The 23,884-nt window shown below is 38.4% G+C and overlaps 1 protein-coding gene across 11 annotated transcripts in view; it reads left to right on the forward strand.

Annotated features, from left to right (window-relative positions):
* Positions 1–23,884, forward strand: part of Smyd4-3 (SET and MYND domain containing, class 4, member 3) — a 250,354-nt gene that overhangs the window by 200,979 nt on the left and 25,491 nt on the right. For 6 of the 11 annotated variants that reach the window (XM_071664600.1, XM_071664601.1, XM_071664604.1 and 3 more), the window contains 6 exons: positions 494–825; positions 6,537–6,673; positions 7,167–7,368; positions 12,739–12,976; positions 19,425–19,647; positions 23,141–23,318. In XM_071664600.1, the coding sequence (XP_071520701.1) occupies positions 494–825; positions 6,537–6,673; positions 7,167–7,368; positions 12,739–12,976; positions 19,425–19,647; positions 23,141–23,318 (1,310 nt within the window). Of the gene's footprint in view, positions 1–493; positions 826–2,821; positions 3,479–6,536; positions 6,674–7,166; positions 7,369–12,738; positions 12,977–19,424; positions 19,648–23,140; positions 23,319–23,884 lie in introns of those variants that run through there. The other 5 variants (XM_071664603.1, XM_071664606.1, XM_071664608.1 and 2 more) reach the window with 2 other exon arrangements.

A 23,884-nucleotide genomic window follows, 5' to 3' on the forward strand; every position in this document is an offset into this window, starting at 1 on the left:
TGAGAACTCAAGTTCATCACTTTACTGGTATCATAGACGAATTTGCTTCAAAAAATATCCTGACAAGAAAAATTAATATTTTTGAATGCCCCTTGTTGGAAATAACAGGCTTTATCCCTCTATCCTGTCATTTTTGTCTCACACATACTGTTTTATTGAAGTTTTCTTTTTTAATTGTTCTGAAAAACTTTAGCGTTTTTTTACCAATAAATATGGTATATTTGCAAGCGATGGAGGTCTAATCCGGGCCGCTGTAAACATACATGTAAAGACTATGTATTTAATTGAAAGCGGTAAACACTTGTAATACATTCTCATACTGTTATGGCATTAATTGTGAAGGCACTTTTGTGAATTTTCATGATTTTCCTGATAATTGTAAACAAACCACATGATCCCTGATCATTTTAGGAAAGAAAAGTGTCATGTTTGTGTGCCTACCATTAATGGTTTAATGAGCTGTACTGATTCTCCTTTTTCTGTTCTTCCTCAGGAGCAGAACAATGCTGGAGGACGAGGACCGGCCGGGCTTCTTCAAGGACTACTACAAGGCCGTTCGGAAGGCCACCTCTAACGACCAGTTCAATGAGTTCTCCAAGCTGAAGACGGACGAGGAGCGCGTGCGGTTCTGCTTTAACCTGCCCGCGGCGCATGACATCGACATCAGACCGTTTTTCAAGGGCAAATCCGAGAAGGAAGCCCTGGAGAAGAAAGAAGCGGGTAACAGGTGTTTTGGGAGAAAGAACAATGTGGAGGCTTTAAAGCTATACAGCCAGGCGGTGGTAAAGGCACCTGTGCCATCGGGTAAATATTGGAAGTTGATCAGTTGAGTAATACACGTTCGGCTTGTGGTTGCGCCCCTACCAACCTCACTAATGGCACCATCATGGGGAAGGTGGGAGACAGGCAAGCAGGCCCGGGCCGCCCGCCCTGGAGCCAGCAGCTCTCACAAGGAAGTGAACAGCTTCTCCTCTGTTCTGAAATTGAATATGTTGAGCAAACTGCATCGGCAACTTCGTTTTCGATTAATGTGAAATACGTTTTGGAATGGGAGTGAATGGAGAATTTCTCTGTTTTGGAGATGGTTTTTCGCTCTTCGCTTTGTACGCTGTCAGTTGGAGGGATAGGAAATTAAGTAAAAGAATTTGTAATGTCAGTATGTTCTTTTTTCTCGTTTATTCAGGTGAATACTTTTTGTATATTCATTTTAGTTATTTCCTGTACAAAGAATAAGAAAGACTAGGTCAGTCTGTATAAAACTGAAAAGTATTGAGTGTACAAAACAAAGCCTATATATTTTCGTATCGTAGAAGCTAACAAGTGTATCACTGTTTTCTGAGGGTTTTTCATATATTAATGTAGTTCGAAAAAGCACACGGCCGGAGAAATACAACAGGTATGACTAAAGCCATTGCTGGATTTCTACATACACTGACAAAACTGACACTTTCTCTTGGCACACAAATTCCTTCTCTCGACAGGTCATTAGTGCCAGGTATTATATTACAACCCATTACTCAGGACATCAAAAATGGGTTTTCTGTTAGCAGTTAACGGTTTGTCTTATGTATTATTAACTTACGTCTATCAACAAGTTTGACATTGCGAATTTGAACAAAGGACAGTCACAGGGTGAGGGAGGGGGCGAAAGTTCTGGGAGCGATGAAGAATGTTTGGAAGGAGAGACCGGGTATCTCGGAGAGCAAAAATAGGTATGTTTGAAGTAGTAGTTCCAACAATATCATATGATTGCGAGGCATGGACTTGTATAGAGAGGGTTGTGCGAAGGAGGGTGGATGTGTTGAAAATGAAATGTTTTAGGACAAAAAGTGGTGTGAGTTGGTTTGATCGAGTAAGCAATGAAAGGGTGAGAGATATGTCGAAATAAAAAGAGTGTGGTTGAGAGCAGAAGAGGGTGTGTTGAAATGGTTTGGACATGTGGAAAGAATGAGTGAGGAAAGATTGACAAAGAGGATTTATGTGTCAGAGGTGGAGGGAACAAGAAGCGGAAGACAAAATTGGAGGTGGAAGGATAGAGTGAAAGAGATTTTGAGCAATCAGTGCCTGAGCGTAGATGAGGGTGAGCGGCGTACAAGGAATAAAGTGAATTGGAACAATGTGGTATACCGGGAGGGATCGACGTGCTGTCAAGGGAATGAACCAGGGCATGTGAAGCGTTTGGGATAAACCATGGAAAGATCTGTGGGGCCTGGATGTGGATAGGGAGCTGTGGTTTCGGTGCATTACACATGACAGCTAGAGACTGAGTGTAAACGAATGTGGCTTTTTTTGTCTTTTCCTGGCGCTACCTTGCTGAAGCAGGGATTAGCGATGCTGTTTCCTGTGGGGAGGGGTGGCGACAGGAATGGATGAAGGCAATCATGAATATGTACATGGGTATATATGTATACGTCTGTCATTGTATATGTTTATATGTATATGTGCGTGTATGTATGTATGTGAGTGGATGGGACATTCTTCGTTTGTTTCCTGGCGCTACCTCGCTGACGCAGGAAACCGATTATGTATATTTATGATATATATTATCCTTGGAGTTAGGGGAGAAAGAATACTCCCATGTATTTCCTGTGTGTCATAGAAGGCGACTAAATGGTGTGGGAGTGGGGGGCTGGAAATCATCTGTTTTACTTTTCCAAAAGAAAGGACAGAGAAGGGGGCCAAGTGAGGATATTTATCTCTGAGGCTCAGTCGTCTTTTCATGATGTTAACACAGGAAATGGTGAATATGTATGAAAAGATACTTATTTGCAGTGAACATTGTGTGACCTGGTCCTGAACATGCAGGAAGGTGAAAGGTGTGCATGGAATAGAGTGAACTGGAATAATGTGGTATTCAGGGGTCAGGAGAATGACCCAGGGCATGTTAAGTGGCAGAAGGAAGCCATGGAAAGGTCTGTGGGTCCTGTTTTTAGATAGGGGGCTGTGGTTTCAGTGCATTGTGCTTGACAGCTAGAGAATGGATGTGAGCAAATACAGACTTACTTTGTTTGTCCTTGACTATCACATTAATGCAGGAAGCTTCGATCGTGTGTGAAAAAATGCATACATTGTAATGCTTCTTTTATTAATTTTTTCCATACTTTACTTTTGGTGGGACAATAGGTAAAACAAATGTCTCTTTTTTATGGGATAAGGGAGAAATTATAGTTATATTAGCATGTGAATGGACTTATCCAACTTCATCTTGCTTGTGCTTGTATTTTATTTTACCCCTGACCTTTAACCGCAGGTGAACTAGATTTTACACTTCTTAGAACAGCCTTAGCAGGACATGGATGGACTGTGTTCAGATTCATGGCAGTGAAATGTATATGTTAAGGAATCACAGTAGAATATATATTGGAAGGTCACATAGACTCATCATAAGCTAGACATCCCACTGGCTATGTATTTAAATCTACCAGAAGATAGTCAGTGAAATTCACTGAAGGAAACCTTGAGCAGAACAAGGCACCAGGTATACCCTAGTGTGTCCCTGGTACTGTATAACATTCTGTAGATTAGTTGGAATACTTTATGTAATATATTTAGAGCATCTAACTAGCTGTGCCATTTAGTAATTTTTTCTTGGCCTGACGCATCAATGATTTAGTATACTTCTCATGCTATTTTTCATACATTAGATATATGCAATATCAAAATACTTGTACACTGAAAGCTGGCTGTTGTGTGCTTCTGGCACTAGGTAAACCATGTAATACCTGTAATGGTATTGCATCACATAGTTACCAAGAGGGAATGGGGTGTTGTATTTGTTTCTTGCCCATTGTTGGTGAAGGTCTGGAATTCTTTACATCTTTACGTCTTCTTTAACACATAAGACCTGCCCCTTTCTACAAGGCAGACTTTTCACTTTCTGAAATTCTTAAGGTACATTTTTCTTCTTTCTAACTTCAGCCCCTCTTATATTTCAAGTAAGGCCTAGCCAGAATATGGACTTTTGTCTGTTACTAGTGCCTCAAACATAAAAAAGGGTATGATAATAATTGGAATAGATCAGATCTTACCAAAAAAATCTTAACAAATTTTTTTGAATTTCTGTTTCCGGAATTCTGAAGTTAAGATTTTGATTACATATTTTGTTCATATCTTCAATGTACTTAACAAAGGGTAATCCAGTTTAATTTTGGGTAAGGTGTAATAGCTTTTAAATGATGATGATTCAAAATAGACATCTGTCCCCATACTCTGTGAATATGTTCAAGAGGATACAGACATGCTATTCTCCAAGTCTCTCTCCCTTTCTCCAGAACAATATTCATTGTGTATTTAAGCAATGAATTATCACGTTGCAATATTCAGGGTAGATGGAAATCTTGGATAAACTGGCTACGTGCCATAGCATTACAGGAGCTCTTTTTAAGAGCATGTCCTTCATCCTAAAGGATAATTATGCTTGCTCTGCATCATTGTTGAAGGAAGAAGAAAATAATCTGGAATATTGAGAGAAAAATTTTGCTATGATAGAAATATTAAAGTTTTAAGATATTTGTATACCAGTGAAAATGTTGCTGGGTGAATTGGTACAAGATCTGTTGGTTTTATCAAGAGGTGAGTTAATCAAGTAGTAAAAAGTTAATGTAGTTGTTTTTAAGAGATTGGAGTAAGAATGAAAAAAGAATATATTTAAACAGGTAGACATTGTTGATTAAACTTATGAAATATTTAGGGGGCATTTTACACCAGATCTGAGGCACAAAAGTTATATGGAGGGAAGAAAGGAAACTAGGTGGTCAGAATACCACACTGGGATTGTTGGAAGAAGTAATGCATTCTCTTCCTGAATTTAGGGCAATTGACAGAGTGTAGATAGTCAGATTGGATTTTCTGATGAGACAGGGTTAGTAAGATGTTCTTATTGTTGAATATTGAGAAATGTAACTATACATAAGGTAGTCATGAAGGCAAAGAAAGATTAAGTGGCATGGAGATTTGAAGTGAAGAGGTGAGAAAGTATATAAAAGAAAATTGGTATGCACACATAGGTCAGCAAGTACACAGAGAAGCAAGGATTCAAGTGAAAGGACAGGGTGAGGGAAGATGCTTCGGAGAGATTGGTAAATTTCTCTGAGTGTTCTGGTGACAACGTTTGGGGACATTACTGTACAAAAGCAGTTTTATACCAATTTCCATGGAGCTTATGATGATTTCATTAATTTAACAAGGTTTCTGTCATTACTAAATGATAATGGGTTGCCTCAGCAAGACAACTATATGGCTGTTCATTATACTAGTATCTTGACTTAGATACTGCATATCTTAGGCATTGTGGTGTACAGACTGATGCCAGCCATAACTGCATTTTCAAGCTTATCTTAAGCATTGTGGTGTACAGACTGATGTCATCCATAACTGCATTTTCAAGCTTAGTCCAAATATCAAGGTTCATTGCAAAAAGTTTTTTTTTTAGTTGAAAATATCTAACTCTATTGGTTTTGTTCATCTTTCAGAAATAATTTGTGACTTAGGATGCTTGTATTTAGCAGTGCCTCATATAATTTGGCATCACAGAATCAGATATCATTCACTCAGTGCATGTTTCCCCACATTTCATTTAGGCTTTTACCTGAGAGTTTTATCCTTATTCCTTATAACATCTGTGGACTGTGACTATTACAGGTTGTACCTCTCTAATCCGGCATTCTTTGGTCCAGCAATTCCCATGATCTGGCAGGTTGTAAATCTGCTGTCATTAGTTATTTTTGGATCTGCCACCAGTAGCCTAGCTACTTAACGGTCCTGTTAATTTCCTATATTCAGCTGTATTTTAGCTCTTCAGGATGTCATCCAAGAGACCAAGAGATGCAGAAGATGGTGCTAGTGCTGATAAGCATAAATCATTACCTTTGCTTCAAAAGGTGGAGTTACTTAATAATTAGGTAAAGGAACTTGCATAAAGACATTGTGTGAGTACTATGAGATTGGATGGTCAATTGTGTATGATGACCTAGGGGTCAATTTCTGTGTTCCGGAATTTTCTGTGGTCCAGCAATGGCCAGGTCCCAAGGTTGCTAGATTAAAGAGGTACAATCTGTACTACCATTTGTACCAAAATTATAGTGTATTTGCTCTGATTTATTTTCTTATTAACATGGTTAATTGTGTAGTGTGTATTTATTATTGTTAGTTTATTTGGTGTGTTTTTGTGTAAGTTGACACTTGCTTTGAGGGTATTCATTAGTAAGAGGGACAACTTCATGTTTATCTTTTGATTAATTGTTCACTGCATCTTATGAATAAGAATTTTACATAAAGAACAGCTTATCTTATTAAAAACATTAGGGATTTACTCATACAGCTAACAAAGTAATTTTATAGGACATCACAGTTATTATTAACTTATTAATTTAGGCTTGCTGGACTTTCTCGTACGAGTTACACATATATTAAAATTTCTTATGATAGAAAAAAATTGAAGCTTGTTGAAAATGAGCCCAAGATGAATGTCATGCTAACTTATCACCTTATGGGGCAGGAGTGTCTTATTTAGTGTTTTGTCCTGCAAATATTTACAGAAGAATGTGCTGATCCAAGGAAGATGACCCTGTATGCCATCTGCCTTGCCAACCGATCTGCAGCACTTTACCATTTGCGGGAATATCACTACTGTGTTAAAGATATAGATGAAGCACTTGAACATCATTACCCTAAAGTAAGTAGAGAGAGAGAGAGAGAGAGAGAGAGAGAGAGAGGAAAACAAAAGAGATTGGGGAGGCAAATCCAAATCTTAGTGATGTGCATTTTGTATCATGATGTATATTCACTGATACATTTTCAAGTATATTTGATATTTACAGTGTGAGGCTCATGGTATGCTTGACATGTTTAGATGAGTACAGGGAGTGGGGAAAAAAAAAAGAATTAAGGAGGCACATAAGACACACAAAGGAATAGAAGAGAGTTAAATGAGTACACAATATAGGTAGAGGAAGGGCAGAGATTACAAAAATGAGATTTCATAGCAGTATGTGAACAGTGTGGAATGATGAATTTAAAGAATAATATCAAGCTCCCTGTTTTTGTAAACTACAATGAAGGTTTTTAATGAAACTATTTAATATGAATTATTGATTTTACACGTCATTTAAGTTATTTTCTGTATTTCTCTGCATCAGAGAAACTAAAAACTCCCATTTACTGGACAGGAGCTCAAATACAAGCTGTTCAAACGGAAAGCTCGTCTCTTATCTCATATGAAGCAACATGTTGAAGCCCGTGATGCTTACCGTCAAGCACTCAAGTGGTTGGATTGGGCCAAAATGGAGAGGGAGAAAAGGATTGAACACCAAAATGATATACAGAAATGGCTTAAACTTTATGAAACTGGGAAAGTTGTGAAGAACTGGGGTAAGTATTTATAAAAGTTCCAAATTTCTTCATTAAAGCTATTCGTGACACATCTATAGTGTAATTTTTGATATATGATATAGAAATGGTTGGTGGGTTGTATTCAAAGCCATAAGTAGATGTTTTAGAATTTTTTATTTTTCTTCCCATTGTCCTTCCTGATCATGAGTCATTGAGTTTTGAATTTTGAAATTGGTTCTGACATGGTACATCCAATTTTTTTTCTGACATTATACAGTGGCTCATTCCCAGACAAGAATGACCTATAAAACTGTGTACATTTGAATTACCCTCTGTGGATTGCTATACAGTTTAAGATGGTAAAAAGATAGATTGATAACAAAATCAAAAGCTGATTAGAAAGTCAAAGTTATGATGATAATGACAGTTTTTAGGCAATTTTGTTGTTTTAACAGCAATAATCACTCTACTTAGGAAGTTAGTTATTTTGATTTTTGGTAAGATTAGATAGAAATATTGGGAAAAGAAAGTAACCTGATCTATCTGTCTATCTATATCTCTGATATGCGTTTCCTCTGGGAACTCCCATCAAGGGATGGCCACAGCAAAAGAACCAACACATGCAATATAGCAATTTATAGAGTTACCATAGTAAACTATCTCTGCAAGTGATAATACTGCAAGTAAGAAGTCACATTCTGTTAGCATTATCATGAGACAGAATAAAGTACAGTGTTGTCAAAGACCTCACTTGAGAGGAACCTACCTTACCGTGCCCCTGCATGGAGCATAGCTATAAAGTCACAGAAGCTTCTCAAATAGGGTTTTAGGGTTACATGCTAATAATTATTGTATTTTTTTTTCTTTACGTTGGAGGCTCCTGTCATGGACAAAAGTCCACATTAAGGCTGGGCTTTGATTGAAATATATGAAATATAAATAGAACAGTGAAAAGGGTAAGGGGAGAGAGAGAGAGAGAGAGAGAGAGATGAGGAAAAGTTTTTATGAATTTTGGAGGAAGTGTATTCTAAAAAGTGCCAGGTCATGGTCATCAGAGTACAGAGTTCCAAAGCTTTAAGCTGTGGGAAAAAAGTTATCAAAATGGCCCATCCCTGAGTTACCAACGGCTACACAGTAATCATGTGAAGCACCAATTTGCTGAGTATTGAGTGGTCTAGTTAGTGATGGGCCACACAAGCAGCCAGCTCTTGGGAGGAAAGACTAAAATGATATCTATAGAAAAGGGAAAATGAACCAATATCGTGGCAGAGCCAGTAGATCAAGTTTTGAAGTTAACCTGGGAGAGTTGATAAGTCAGACTGCTTTTGACTCGACACTGTCAAGTAAGGCTGCAGAGCTAGAACTACTGCAGATATGAGAGCAGTACTCCACACAAGGATGGAGTGGTCCTTTGCATAAACAGTGCAATTGTTAAGAAGAAAGGAATTTCTTCATCTAAACAAGATTCCCAGTTCTGTAGAGGCAGACTTAACCATGTCCATGATGTGGGGTTTCAAAGATAGAGTGGATATTACACCAATTTCCAAGTATGTTAGGTGAGTCAAAGAGATGGAGTTGCAGATCTATCAAAGGAGAGAGGAAAGTTATGAGGTATTTTTGAAAGGGAGCTAGGGAGAAACTGGGTCTTAGAGGCATTAAACTTAACCAGATTTCATCTACCCAACTAAGATATCCTGTCCAAGCTTGAGTTTATTGAGGGAGTTGTATCGAAACGAGGTGCAGATCAAGTTAGAGAAGAAGGAGCAGATTTGAAGGATGTGAAGAAATGCGGTATTGAGTCATCAGCGGATAAGTGCATTTGGTTATTTGCAAAAGAAAGGAAATCGTTGATAAAGAGGGGAAAAAGTGTAGGAGACAGGAGAAACCTTTGAGGGAAACTGCTGTTGTTGGAGGAAAGGGGAGAGGCTGATCCACTGATGGAGTCAGATTAGCTGGAAAGGAAGCTAGAAATGAGAAAGCAAAGTGGGTGAGGGAAGCCAAAAGATGGGAGTATAGAGGTGGAACCCTGATTTCAGACCCCTTCACAAGCTTTGGATTTACCAAGGGCAACTACACAGAATTCCCCTAAATCTTTCAAGGAAGATGACCAGAAATTTATAAGAAAACTTTACTGTAACTTTTATGAGAAATATATTTTGAGCACAGGTTTGTGTGAAAAACTTAAAAGATCTATTCATCCTTCATTTATTTTAGGGCATAAGTTCCCGCTGAAAGCAATAAAGTGCCAGAGTTGTATCTCTAGGTATTTGAGATGTTCATATATGAACAGAACTCGAAGGATTTTTATAGAGGATAGCACATAAAAGGATTTACTTGAGGTGTTGTAAAAAGGAAATGACATAGAGATGTGTACAATGGAAATTCTTGATAATGGTTTGTAAAATGTCACCATGTACGAAGGAAAGTATTGAACCCCACTTGAGAGAGGGATAGTGATGTAGTCGTACTATTTAACTTACTACTAGGGAACCATGTTAGGAAGTTCTGAGAGAGGTAAACCATATTATGGGACATGGACAAGGATATATTCAAGAAGACCTTTTGCCTTTTTTTCATATTTGCTGTTTCCTATCTTTACTTAGTAGTGCTTGGAACAAAAGAACAATGGCCCACTTTCTTGCATCCACTTTCTAGCTGTCATGTATAATGAACAAAAACTATAGCCTACCATCCATAGCCAAGCCCCACAGACCAAACCATGGTGTCCCCAGATCACCTTAGGTACTCAGGTTTAACCCATTGGCAGCATTTTTCTCCTATACCCAGTTGCTCCACCACCCTCTACCCATGCATGCCTCTCACACTAATTGATGATGAGGCCATGACAACTCGTATCCTTTTTCCTTCCTTCCTTCCTTCCATTTTCTGCCCCCTCCTTTTTTAACATTTAGATCCTCTTGGTCAGTCTTAATTTGCTCATCCTCTCCTCATGTCCAAACTGTTTCAGCACACCCTGGTTAGCCCTCTCAAAAAGACTACGCTTATTGCTAAACCTTGCTTTTGCACTGTCATTCTTTCCTTGATAAATCTGCCTCTCACCACATATTATCCTCAGCCATTTCATTTTTAACACATCCATTCTTTTCTGTTCTGTTGCATACATGGCCCAAGATTTGCATCCTTGCAACACTGCTGGGACTATTATACCTCCAGAAATACCCATCTCTGCTCTAACTGATACAGACCTATCTTTCAACACTTTCCTCAATGAACCCAGGATCTTTGCATCATCTCCCCCCAAAAGTCTGAGTCAGTTTCAGTGGTTCCCTATATTGCCACGTCCACCTTCAGGCACCTTAAGCTTTCCACTTCATCCAAGTACTCGCTATTTAGGCAGATGATCACACCGTTCTTTTTTTTCCCCTTTTACACCTCATAACCTTCTTTTGTTCACATCAACTCTCAACTATCTCCTTTTGCACACTCTACCAGAATCAGACACCAGCTTCTGGAGTTTCTCTCCTGAGCCTCCAACAAGATCCTTACCACCTGCAAGTAGCAGGTGACTCATTCTCTAAGCTCCCAACCCCAGCATACTGTAGATTTGCCCCTTGCTCCAAAACCAGTACATTTACCTCCCTCATCTCCCAGTGCATGAACGGGGGTAAACAACCATAGTGACATCACATGCCTTCACACCCATCTTCACCAAGAACATACTCAACCTCCCTCCTTCCTGTTTACACATGCTCTTTTCACTAAGCATCTCTTTCACCCCCATCATATGATTTCTCTTGATCCATAAATGCCACAAATAAATTCTCCTTCAAGTAATTTTTACATAAATCTTTCAAATCAAACACCTGGTCCACATATTTTTCACTGCTTTTGAAGCGTAATCACTAGTATGCCAGGTATACCCAACAAACGTATACTTCTGTAAGTAAAGCGTATATTTTTGTCACCATTGTCTTTATGCAAACACAGTGAGTATGCATTTTGCTAGTTTTTTGGCATCTCTCCTGGGACCATGCAAACACAGACAGCCAAACTGATCAATCACTTCCTCCCTTTTTACTATGCCATTCTCATGTCTCTCTCACTCCACATACCATGTCCATCTCCCAGCCATTTGACACATAGCAGTCTTTTGGATACTCATCCATCCCTTTCCCACGTTTTCTTTGTTACCACTTTTCTGTCTGATGTCATTGCTCTTACCCCATCTGTTCTTTTGTTCTCCTCACACTATTTACATCCTTCCAAGCTATTTTCTTATTCCCTCTGAAGTTCCTAATGTCTTGTTTGCCCTCTTTTCCAGCTCCTCTACCTCTTGCCACATTCTCTTGTACTCCTCCTCCCAGGTATTCACACTCCATCCATATGGGTATCATCCATAAACACCCCATTTTTTCTCTAGATAGTGATCTGACTCCCCATCCCACCACTCTCTACCCTTTTTCATACTTTCAAATCCTACTTTATGCATGCCATACACCTCACCCACACATTTAAGAACTACTTTTCTTATGCCCTTCCCCTTCTTGCTTCACTATTTTCTTTTACTGTCATTCTTCTTTCAGTTTTCTTTGATATGCAAGTACACAGATATTTTTTTTAACTTGCTCTTTTTCACTGCTTTCTTTTTTTTCATAATAACTTCAGATCTTTTTCTGAGCAAAATAGTCTCTGTAGACTTATTTGGCAAGATTACAGTAGATGATGACAGGTGAAGAAGCTTGCCTAAAGTCAGTTTTGAGCATGAGAAAAGATTTTTTGGGGGGATGAACTCTCTTATTCCCACTGCATCACCTCACCAGTTTTACCCTATGGAAGTTGGGTCACCCCCAGACAACCTTTCGGATCTAAGATTTAACTATATGCAAGTGAAATGATAGGGGTTTAGCATTGTGATAATCATCGTTGGTTGTGGCAGCTCCTATAAGTACAACATTGTTTTGAAGCAGATTTTTTAAACTCAGTAGAATTACATTTCATGTGTATGCTATCTGGCACATTAAGTTGTTTGATCTCCCTCCCCACCTAAGGTATACCCAACAGCTTGGGACAGAACCATGGAAGATGAAGATGTGAGGAATCTTGCTTAGAAACATTTTTGTAACAGGCCTAAAATTTACTGTTTAAGTTGATCTTACAAGTGCATATTTTTCATGAGTATGAAGTGATTCAACTGCTTTGTCAGGAGTGAAATATTCTCAGTTAGTACACTTGTCACTCAACAGTTTTCATTGGGATTTGAGTTGGACTGCATGAAGTTGTTGACATGTACCATATTTAAAATACTGTGATGATCATTAGTGCACAACTGGTAGAATTATAAATTCTTGCTTTTGCCTAATTTATATTTCGGCAACATTATTCATATAGCTCCAACTCAAAGAATATACTTTCTTTTTCTGTTCCTGATTTGCAAATACACCTTCACAGATATACCTGATGGATTTGTAGAGCAACCCCCAGTGATTCCTGAAGTGACTGGAGGTACGAATGAAAGATTCCCATCACTTAGTAAGAAAGTGGATGTTCATTATGACAACATCCAAGGTCGCTATGCTGTTGCTGCTGAGGACATAGAACCAGGAGATGTTATTGTTACAGAAAGATCTTTTGCAGCTGTTCTCAATCGTAGTGACTTTGGGAACCACTGTCAAAAGTGCTTCAAGATGTAAGTATGAGTTGTAAGTTTGCTTATCCATTATATGTGTGAATATATGCAACATATGAAAGATGGAGATGGGAGGATGGAGTGAAAAAGATGTTGAGAGATTGGTGCCTGAACATGAAGAAGGATGAAAGGTGTGCACCGGATAGAGTGAAATAGAATGATGTGGTAGACTAGGGTTGATATGTCAGTGGACTGAACCAGGGCATGTGAAGCATCTGAGGTAAACCATGGAAAGGTCTGTAGTGCTTGGTTTTGGATAGGGAGCTATGATTTCAGTGCATTGCACATAACAGCTAGAGAATGGACACCAGCAGATTTGGCCTTTCTTCATATGTTCCTGGCACTACCTCACTAAAGTGGAAAACAGCAATCAAGAATGATAAAAAATGAAAGTGTCACTTTTGTAGAATTAATGATAATGAATTCACTATCATTAGTAATTTCAGATACTAACATTTAAACAAAATGCTTATATGCATAAATATCCAAAGAACTGAAGAATATTATCTGAATGGAGATGTAATGCTACTGTCAGAATTGATCGATTTATTTTAAGATTAGTTATCACTGTTTAGCAAGTAAACCATCATAAGTCAGGATAAAGGTTTCTTTCTGCATGTGACCTTTATCCCAGTGATGGCTTATTTTTCTTAATCATCTTCAAATGGCACTTCTGCATATTTGCTTCATAACCACAATATTAGAACAAGTTTAAAACCATTATAGTAACTGATATTTCTGTCCTGCTCTGCACATCCTTTGCTTATCTTCATTTCTTCTTCTCTGGAATATCATATCTGGATAGTATATATTATATATTATACTTTGTCACTGTCTCCCGTGTTAGCAAGGTAGCGCAAGGAAACAGACAAAAGAATGGCCCAACCCACCCACATACACATGTATATACATACATGTCCACACAAACACACACACACACACACACACACACACACACATATACATACTTATACATTTCAAAGTATACATGTATATACATACATAGACATATACATATATACACATGTACATAATTCATACTTGCTGCCTTTATTCATTCCTGTCGCCACCCCGCCACACATGAAATAACACCCCCCTCCCCCCGCACGCACGTGAGGTAGCGCTAGGAAAAGACAACAAAGGCCACTTTCGTTTACACTCATTCTCTAGCTGTCATGTATAATGCACCAAAACCACAGCTCCCTTTCCACATCCAGGCCCACAAGACTTTCCATGGTTTACCCCAGACACTTCATATGCCCTGGTTCAATCCATTGACAGCATGTCGACTCCGGTATACCACATCGTACCAATTCACTTATTCCTTGCATGCCTTTCACTCTCCTGCATGTTCAGGCCCCAATCACTCAAATTCTTTTTCACTCCATCCTTCCACCACCAATTTGGTCTCTCACTTCTCCTAGTTCCCTCCACCTCTGACACATATATTCTCTTTGTCAATCTTTCCTCACTCATTCTCTCCATGTGACCAAACCATTTCAGTACATCCTCTTCTGCTCTCTCAACCACACTCTTTTTATTACCACACATCTCTCTTACCCTTTCATCACTTACTCGATCAACCACCTCACACCATATATTGTCCTCAAACATCTCATTTCCAACACGTCCACCTTCCTCTGCACAATCCTATGTATAATATGCCCACGCCTCGCAACCATATAACATTGTTGGAACCACTCTTCCTTCAAACATACCCATTTTTGCCTTGTGAGATAATGTTCTCACCTTCCACACATTTTTCAATGCTCCCAAAACTTTCTCCCCCTCCCCCACCCTGTGACTCACTTCTGCTTCCATGGTTCCATCCACTGCCAAATCCACTCCCAGATATCTAAAACACTTCACTTCCTCCAGTTTTTCTCCATTCAAATTTACCTCCCAATTGACGTGTCCCTCAACCCTACTGTATCTAATAACCTTCCTCTTATTCACATTTACTCTCAGCTTTCTTCTTTCACACAATTTACCAAACTCAGTCACCAGCTTCTGCAGTTTCTCACCCGAATCAGCCACCAGCGCTGTATCATCAGCGAACAACTGACTCACTTCCCAAGCCCTCTCATCCACAACAGACTGCATACTTGCCCCTCTCTCCAAAACTCTTGCATTCACCTCCCTAACAACCCCATCCATAAACAAATTAAACAACCATGGAGACATCATGCACCCCTGCCACAAACTGACATTCACTGAGAACCAATCACTTTCCTCTCTTCCTACTGGTGCACATGCCTTACATCCTCGATAAAAACTTTTCACTGCTTCTAGCAACTTGCCTCCCTCACCATATACTCTTAATACCTTCCACAGAGCATCTCTGTCAACTCTATCATAAGCCTTCTCCCTATCCATAAATGCTACATACAAATCCATTTGTTTTTCTAAGTATTTCTCACATACATTCTTCAAAGCAAACACCTGATCCGCACATCCTCTACAACTTCTGAAACCACCTGCTCTTCCCCAATCTGATGCTCTGTACATGCCTTCACCCTCTCAGTCAATACCCTCCCATATCTAGATAGACCATCCTTATTCTTTTCACATGAGACTGGCATCTTTTTAATCCATATTCAGCTTTGCATCCTGTCCATCTGATAAGCCATTTACTTAAATCAAGAATAACAATATTCCAAGGACCATGCTTTGTGGCGTGCCACTGGTGACCCAGCCCATTTCAAGAAGGCTCCCTTGCCATGCCTCATTTAATTAAATCAAGAATAGCAGTGTTCCGAGGACCATGCTCTGTGGCGTGCCATGGAAGACCCAACCCATTTCAAGAAGGCTCCTTTACCATGCCATCTTTGTTCCCTAATACTAAGGAAATTTTCTGTCCAAGGAATACAATAGCCTGATGAATCAGCCTCTTTACCAAGGTTCTGTGCAATACAGTGTCAAATGTTGTTGGTAGTTTTGCTTAAAACACCATTTACTCTCTCAGAGAAGTCAAAGAGATTTATACATGTCTCCATTTCCCTGAATCCCGTTTTCTCTTGCATTGGTAATTTCTCATTTGTGAATACTTGCCCAAGTGTTTTCTGATTATCTTTCCCAGTGTTTTACAGACTCACTTTTTGCTGAGACCAGTTTGCAGTTCATTGTAATTTCTTGATCTCCATTCTGAAAAAAAGGCATAATATTTGCCCTCTTCCCTTCTATTGGTACTACACCCTCCTCCAGTGGCATACTGCACAATATTTCAAGTGACCTGTCAAGCATATGTGTCCTCTTTTTCAGTATGAACAGTGAGATTCCATCAAGACCATGAGCCTTTTATGGGTTAGAGCCCTTTGATAGTCTTTTTGTATCTGTTTTTGCAATTTCATTGTTTTCCAAGACCTTTTCATCACTCAAATTCCCTTGTGTTGGGACTATTGTGTCTTCCCATATGAGAGCATTTTTAGATGTCATTTAGCTCCTCACATATCTTGATATTGTACCCTTATGAATCTTTCCTTGTAATCCCTTAGCCTAATTAGCTTTTCATTAACCTCTAATTTATTGCTGATGAAATTATTGAAAATTTTTGGATTATGCCCTGCCTATCTTCAGTATGTCTTTATTTATTTCCTTGCTCATCCTCCTTATCTTGCAGTTCTCATTCCTTGTTTCTTGTACCTTTGAAATGCTGGCAGGCTGTTATGCCACATATCTCTTCTGTAGTACATCCCTAACCACCCTTACTTTTTGACATCTTTTATCGAACCTTATAAACTTTTCTCTCTATTTACAGCTAAAGATGCCCATGTCCCAACTCATTCATGTAGATTTTACAGAACAGTCCATAACAAAGATGTATATTTGGGTGTGGAAATCTAACTTCCAGTTTGTGTTCTCAAACTAGTTCTTTAACTCTGTAATTCTATGATTATATCTCATGTTTGAATCTTGTTTTCTCTTTGATCTTTCATGTCTTCATCAACCACGTATTCAAACTCAGTGCATGATCACTTTTTCCAATTGATTTATGATTTCTGACAGTTTCAGTTATTGTATTTCTGACTGTGATTCCAGACTTTTTAAAATACCATTTACAAAGGTGACACCAAGTAAGGATGGTGTATCAGCCCTTGTCATTCTGTTTTGCTGAGTGACATACTGTTGTAGGAAAATTTCATGTAAACCCCCTGGAACTTGTGTCTCCATGACTCTTTGTGTCCATAAGAATATAGATTCTCTTATCCTATTACTTTATAATTGAAATCCCTTTTCATGAGAACTTCCCCATCTCTGAAACATACATGTTTCACTGCTTCCTGCACCATCCTTCTTGCTCCATTTGAAATTTATTCTGGTTCATTTATAATCTTGTAGAGGATTATGGTTTGTCAGCATCACACTGCAAATTTTTTTCATTGATACTCTTCCCATCATGTACTGTTTGAATGGGCTATTTACCAATATTTCCTGAAACTTTACATTATCCTTATTAATGGGAGCAATGGTAGGTAGTAGTTGATAGGCAGCCAACGACCAGTACTACCCGTCTGGGTATTGGGAGGGTTAGTGAAATCTGCTTATTGGTTGTCAAGTTGTACTCCTGTGACCTAGGTAGGTGTCTTTTCTTTGTGCCTCACTACCATGTGGACTACTGACATTCTGTCCACAGTCATACAATCTCTCCTTGTCATATGTAACACTTGACTACACTTAACTCATGCAGCTCATTCTTTGTAACTAAATTTTCCTGTGGTAAGCACTGTGCATTAGCTCTGCCTTTTGGCAAAATGGAAGGAGTCAGTGGCCTGTTAAAGGTGAGGCACTAAAGGCTAAGAAGGGGCACTGGAGATTTTAGTTATGGAGACCCTGTTGCCATGGCCACCCCTATGAAGGAGTTCCAGTTGGAACAGGCATCAGAAATATAGATAGATAGATAGAATGGGAGTCATACCCAAGTTAAACCCAACAGTTGCTGCTGCTTAGCCATGCACTAATGTTTACAAAATATTGTAGCTTGTGACATTATTCTCAGTCATGCATTGTGTTTTTAACATGTATTTGTTTGTTTGTGTATATTCATGTGTATGTGGGTGGGTTGGACCATTCTTTCGTCTGTTTCCTTGTGCTACCTCGGTAACGTGGGAGACAGCGACAAAGTATAATAATAATAATAATAATATTGTTTGTTTGTAAATGTTCTATAATTTCATGAACAATAGATAATGAATTTAAGAGAGAGAGAGAGAGAGAGAGATCATCACTATGTATTATATTTCTTTTGGTATTTTTTCTGTATGTGTCTGCCTTGCCTAACTCTTCTCTGCCTTATTGGTATTGGAAATAATACCTTAGTTTTAGAAATACAGAAAAATATGAAATGATATCAGTAAAGCACTATACAGTATATTTCTTAGATGATTATGTGAGCAGTGCATTTACCTTCGCAGAAGACAGTAGATTCTCTCTGTTTGGTCTTGGCCAGCCTCAAACCAACACATACAAATAAATGAATGGAGAACACCATTTAAGCTACGATACATGATAGTTGATGAATAAATGAATTTTTTATGAATTTTTGATGCAATGATGATACAGTATATTTGTCATTGTTTCACTTACATAAGTCTTTTGATGACAGTTTGGCTTTTTAAAGCATTAATCCATAAATTGCAATATACATCATTTGTTTAATTGCAATTATGTGTGACATCTGTCACCTAAGATAAGACTATCACACATTGCTTTAATCCACCATGGCAAAATTGAGGGTAGATAAAAGATTTATTTTTTTATTTTTCTAACTTTTGTAATCAGATTTTTGATTTTATAAGAATACATTATGGTTTTGAGATTTGCATTTTGGAAATAATACTTTAGTTTTAGAAATACAGAAAAATATGAAATGATATCAGTAAAGCACTATACGGTATATTTCTTAGATGATTATGTGAGCAGTGCATTTACCTTCGCAGAAGACAGTAGATTCTCTCTGTTTGGTCTTGGCCAGCCTCAAACCAACACATACAAATAAGTGAATGGAGAACACCATTTAAGCTACGATACATGATAGTTGAATAAATGAATTTTTTGTGAATTTTTGATGCAATGATGATACAGTATACTTGTCATTGTTTCACTTACATAAGTCTTTTGATGACAGTTTGGCTTTTTAAAGCATTAATCCATAAATTGCAATATACATAATTTGTTTAATTGCAATTATGTGTGACATCTGTCACCTAAGATAAGACTTTCACACATTGCTTTAATCCACCACGGCAAAATTGAGGGTAGATAAAATATTTATTTTTTTATTTTTCTAACTTTTGTAATCAGATTTTTGATTTTATAAGAATACATTATGGTTTTGAGATTTGCATTTTCCTCAAAGGAAACCAGTTCATATTTTGGTAAACCAGTTCATATTTAGGAAACCAGTTCATATTTTGGTAAATCCAACAATAACCTGAAAATTTTTTTTCAGAACTAAAGCTCCAATTCCATGCAAGAAATGTTCCAGTGTGCTCTTTTGTTCAGCGGAGTGTCGTCAAGAAGCTTACTTCCACACCATTGAATGTCCAATCCTAGATCTTCTTACAGGATCAGGAATGTCCATTAATTGTTTCTTGTCACTCAGACTCCTCACTCAGTATCCCTTGTCAACCTTCTTGGCTCTTAAAGATCAACTTAATGAAGAGGATCCCAAGGTGTGTATATATAGGTTTGCCCATTCTGTACAGGACTTGGATTTTATACTTATAATTTTACACTCTCAAAAACATGCCAGTGGAGTTGCTGTAGTATATTTAAGTTGACAAAGGCCATCATACATTTACTGATAAAAACAAAAATTTCCTAATTACCTCAATCATAATTTGCTAATCACAATGACCACAGGTTGTGCTGTCACTTAAGTTTTATGATCTATTTACAGCTTAGGAAATAGATGCCTTGCATTTCATAGAAGGTGGGTAAAGGGGACAGGAAACCCAACCCTCCTATTATTAATTTCTAAAAGTTGGAAAAGAGGAAAGAGACAAGTGAGGAGTGCTCATTCTCCTTGAAGGCTTAGGCTGGGTTGTTTGAGTGTGAATATAACCAAGATGAGAAGAAGGGCGAGATAGGTATTATATTGAAGGAGAGAAACCTTGAAGTTCTAACTCTGAGAAAAATAGCTAAAAGGAATGGGGAAAGATTGTTTGGGAATATTTTAGGGGTAAAGTCAGGGTTGAGTGTCTGGGTGAGAGCTAAAGAAGGGGTAGCTTAGTTACTGAAGGAGGCGTTATGGGATGGTGAGAATGAATATAAAGAAAAGAGCCCCAGACTGATGTGGGTAATATGAAAGTGGATTATGAGAGGTGAGAGATATTTGTTTATGCACTTGGATATCAGATGATTAAAGAAAAGAAGTGAGTGTCAGGAGGAGTTGAATGAGTGTGTCAGTAGTTTTGATGCAAAGGATCATGTATAAGTGGTGGATGATTTGAATGCAAGAGTGGGTAATATGAATGCTGAGGGTATGATTATGGGGGCATAGAATTACCAGCATTATGAATAGGAGTGGTGAACAGCTTGTAGATTTTGTGCTGACAAAGGGCTGGTGACTGGGAATACCTGGTATATATAGGTGATAAGGGAAACTGGAAAGGGGTCATTATTGGATTATGTACACTTGGAGACAGACATTTGTGGCACAGCTTGATAGGGTAAGCACACTGTTTGAACAAAGTCAAAATTTTCAAACAAGTGGTTAGTTGTCCAAACGTATGTATGCCCAAATGTAAGTATTTTAAAGGTGTTAAAACACTTAACTCCTCATAACACAGTGTTTTCCTCCACTTTTGGTATTCTTTGGGTTGATTGGCAAAATGAGTTGGTGTATCAAACCCTGAGGTAGAACTCGGTGCCATTGTAGAAGAGATTTGATGCTGATTGAAAACAAGAAAAGTATGTCAAAAGTTCCTGCAAGCTGTATATTCAGTGACTGAACCAGCACTGCAGTCCAAGAGATTAGGGTAGTGTAGTTATTGACCAACCATGGCTGTATCATTAAGATCCCAGTGTGCAATTAGTGCACAGCCTGATAATGGTATTTCACATGATTTAATTTGATAAAGATATGAAGGTTTTCCCAGTTCCTTTATGGGCTTACGTAATATAGCATCAGATGCTGGACACTTTTTGGCTACATTTTTCATCCATTTTTTTTTTTTTTTTTTATACTTTGTCGCTGTCTCCCGCGTTTGCGAGGTAGCGCAAGGAAACAGACGAAAGAAATGGCCCAACCCCCCCCATACACATGTATATACATACGTCCACACACGCAAATATACATACCTACACAGCTTTCCATGGTTTACCCCAGACACTTCACATGCCTTGATTCAATCCACTGACAGCACGTCAACCCCGGTATACCACATCGCTCCAATTCACTCTATTCCTTGCCCTCCTTTCACCCTCCTGCATGTTCAGGCCCCGATCACACAAAATCTTTTTCACTCCATCTTTCCACCTCCAATTTGGTCTCCCTCTTCTCCTTGCTCCCTCCACCTCTGACACATATATCCTCTTGGTCAATCTTTCCTCACTCATCCTCTCCATGTGCCCAAACCACTTCAAAACACCCTCTTCTGCTCTCTCAACCACGCTCTTTTTATTTCCACACATCTCTCTTACCCTTACCTTACTCACTCGATCAAACCACCTCACACCACACATTGTCCTCAAACATCTCATTTCCAGCACATCCATCCTCCTGCGCACAACTCTATCCATAGCCCACACCTCGCAACCATACAACATTGTTGGAACCACTATTCCTTCAAACATACCCATTTTTGCTTTCCGAGATAATATTCTCGACTTCCACACATTCTTCAAGGCCCCCAGAATTTTTGCCCCCTCCCCCACCCTATGATCCACTTCCGCTTCCATGGTTCCATCCGCTGCCAGATCCACTCCCAGATATCTAAAACACTTCACTTCCTCCAGTTTTTCTCCATTCAAACTCACCTCCCAATTGACTTGACCCTCAACCCTACTGTACCTAATAACCTTGCTCTTATTCACATTTACTCTTAACTTTCTTCTTCCACACACTTTACCAAACTCAGTCACCAGCTTCTGCAGTTTCTCACATGAATCAGCCACCAGCGCTGTATCATCAGCGAACAACAACTGACTCACTTCCCAAGCTCTCTCATCCCCAACAGACTTCATACTTGCCCCTCTTTCCAAAACTCTTGCATTTACCTCCCTAACAACCCCATCCATAAACAAATTAAACAACCATGGAGACATCACACACCCCTGCCGCAAACCTACATTCACTGAGAACCAATCACTTTCCTCTCTTCCTACACGTACACATGCCTTACATCCTCGATAAAAACTTTTCACTGCTTCTAACAACTTTCCTCCCACACCATATATTCTTAATACCTTCCACAGAGCATCTCTATCAACTCTATCATATGCCTTCTCCAGATCCATAAATGCTACATACAAATCCATTTGCTTTTCTAAGTATTTCTCACATACATTCTTCAAAGCAAACACCTGATCCACACATCCTCTACCACTTCTGAAACCACACTGCTCTTCCCCAATCTGATGCTCTGTACATGCCTTCACCCTCTCAATCAATACCCTCCCATATGATTTACCAGGAATACTCAACAAACTTATACCTCTGTAATTTGAGCATTCACTCTTATCCCCTTTGCCTTTGTACAATGGCACTATGCATGCATTCCGCCAATCCTCAGGCACCTCACCATGAGTCATACATACATTAAATAACCTTACCAACCAGTCAACAATACAGTCACCCCCTTTTTTAATAAATTCCACTGCAATACCATCCATAAACCACAAAATTTTTGTTGTTGTAATATGATGCCTTGTGAAGGTGAACCTTCTATTGTAAATTATTACAGGTCCGTATATATCCACCCAAGCATACTGTTACTCACATAACAGTAAAGTCTAAAAGATAGCCTACATAATATGATATATACAAGCTTATGAAAGGTTATGTATTTCAACAGGTTTATCTCATGCACATGGAACTATGCACTAACATATCATTTTTGAAATGTATACATTGAGAAAATATTTTAATGACTGAATAGCATGAAAGGTTAGACTCTAGAGCTTAGGATAATTGAAATAATGTCTTCACATTTTTATCCTTAGGAGACAACCAACAACAAAAGCGTATATGATCCAACAGATTTCCTTCGTCTGTACCATCTAGTATGCCATTCTCCATCTCGCACGCCAGAAGACTTCTTTCATCGCTGCATTATGGTTGTTTTCTTGGTGAAGGCACTCAAGAAGACAAAATATTTTGATGGCAAGGGTTCAGGATCTAGTAAGTGAGACAATCTATGCTATGCTTTACATGCTTTTCATTTACTTGTACTGATTCCAAATTGTATTATAACTCTCGGTACTTTCACTAATAATCAAATGATTTAAAGGAGTGATATAGAAGTATTGTGCAGTGATACTTAATTTTTTGTATTATTCAAGTCTGTTGTTAGATACTTCTCATTTATTTAGTATGAAATTATGACTAAGAAAGAAAACAATGATATGCATTTTTGCGAGAATATCTTGAAAAGAATGTCACAAAGTGATTTTGTTCTTTTTGATCTTTCTATATATCTATCTGTGTGCGAGTTATTAACTCCAAGCCATATTCCATAGGATGTGTCATGTATATACGACTGCATAAATAATTTATACAAATCCTAAGACCAGTCTGCTGAAGTGAAACATGAACCTCCATACATATTATTAAAGTACTTCTTACTTGCTTTTTTTGCATATGAAGTTGATTTGTTTAATAAAACCTATGGCTCCAGTCACACCACCCTTATGCACAAAATGTTTACATCTTATCCAATCTCAAATCATTCCCCTGTCATCCTCATC

The sequence above is a fragment of the Panulirus ornatus genome, chromosome 9, assembly GCF_036320965.1.
Source record: "Panulirus ornatus isolate Po-2019 chromosome 9, ASM3632096v1, whole genome shotgun sequence".
In the NCBI taxonomy this organism is placed as follows: Eukaryota; Metazoa; Arthropoda; class Malacostraca; order Decapoda; family Palinuridae; genus Panulirus; species Panulirus ornatus.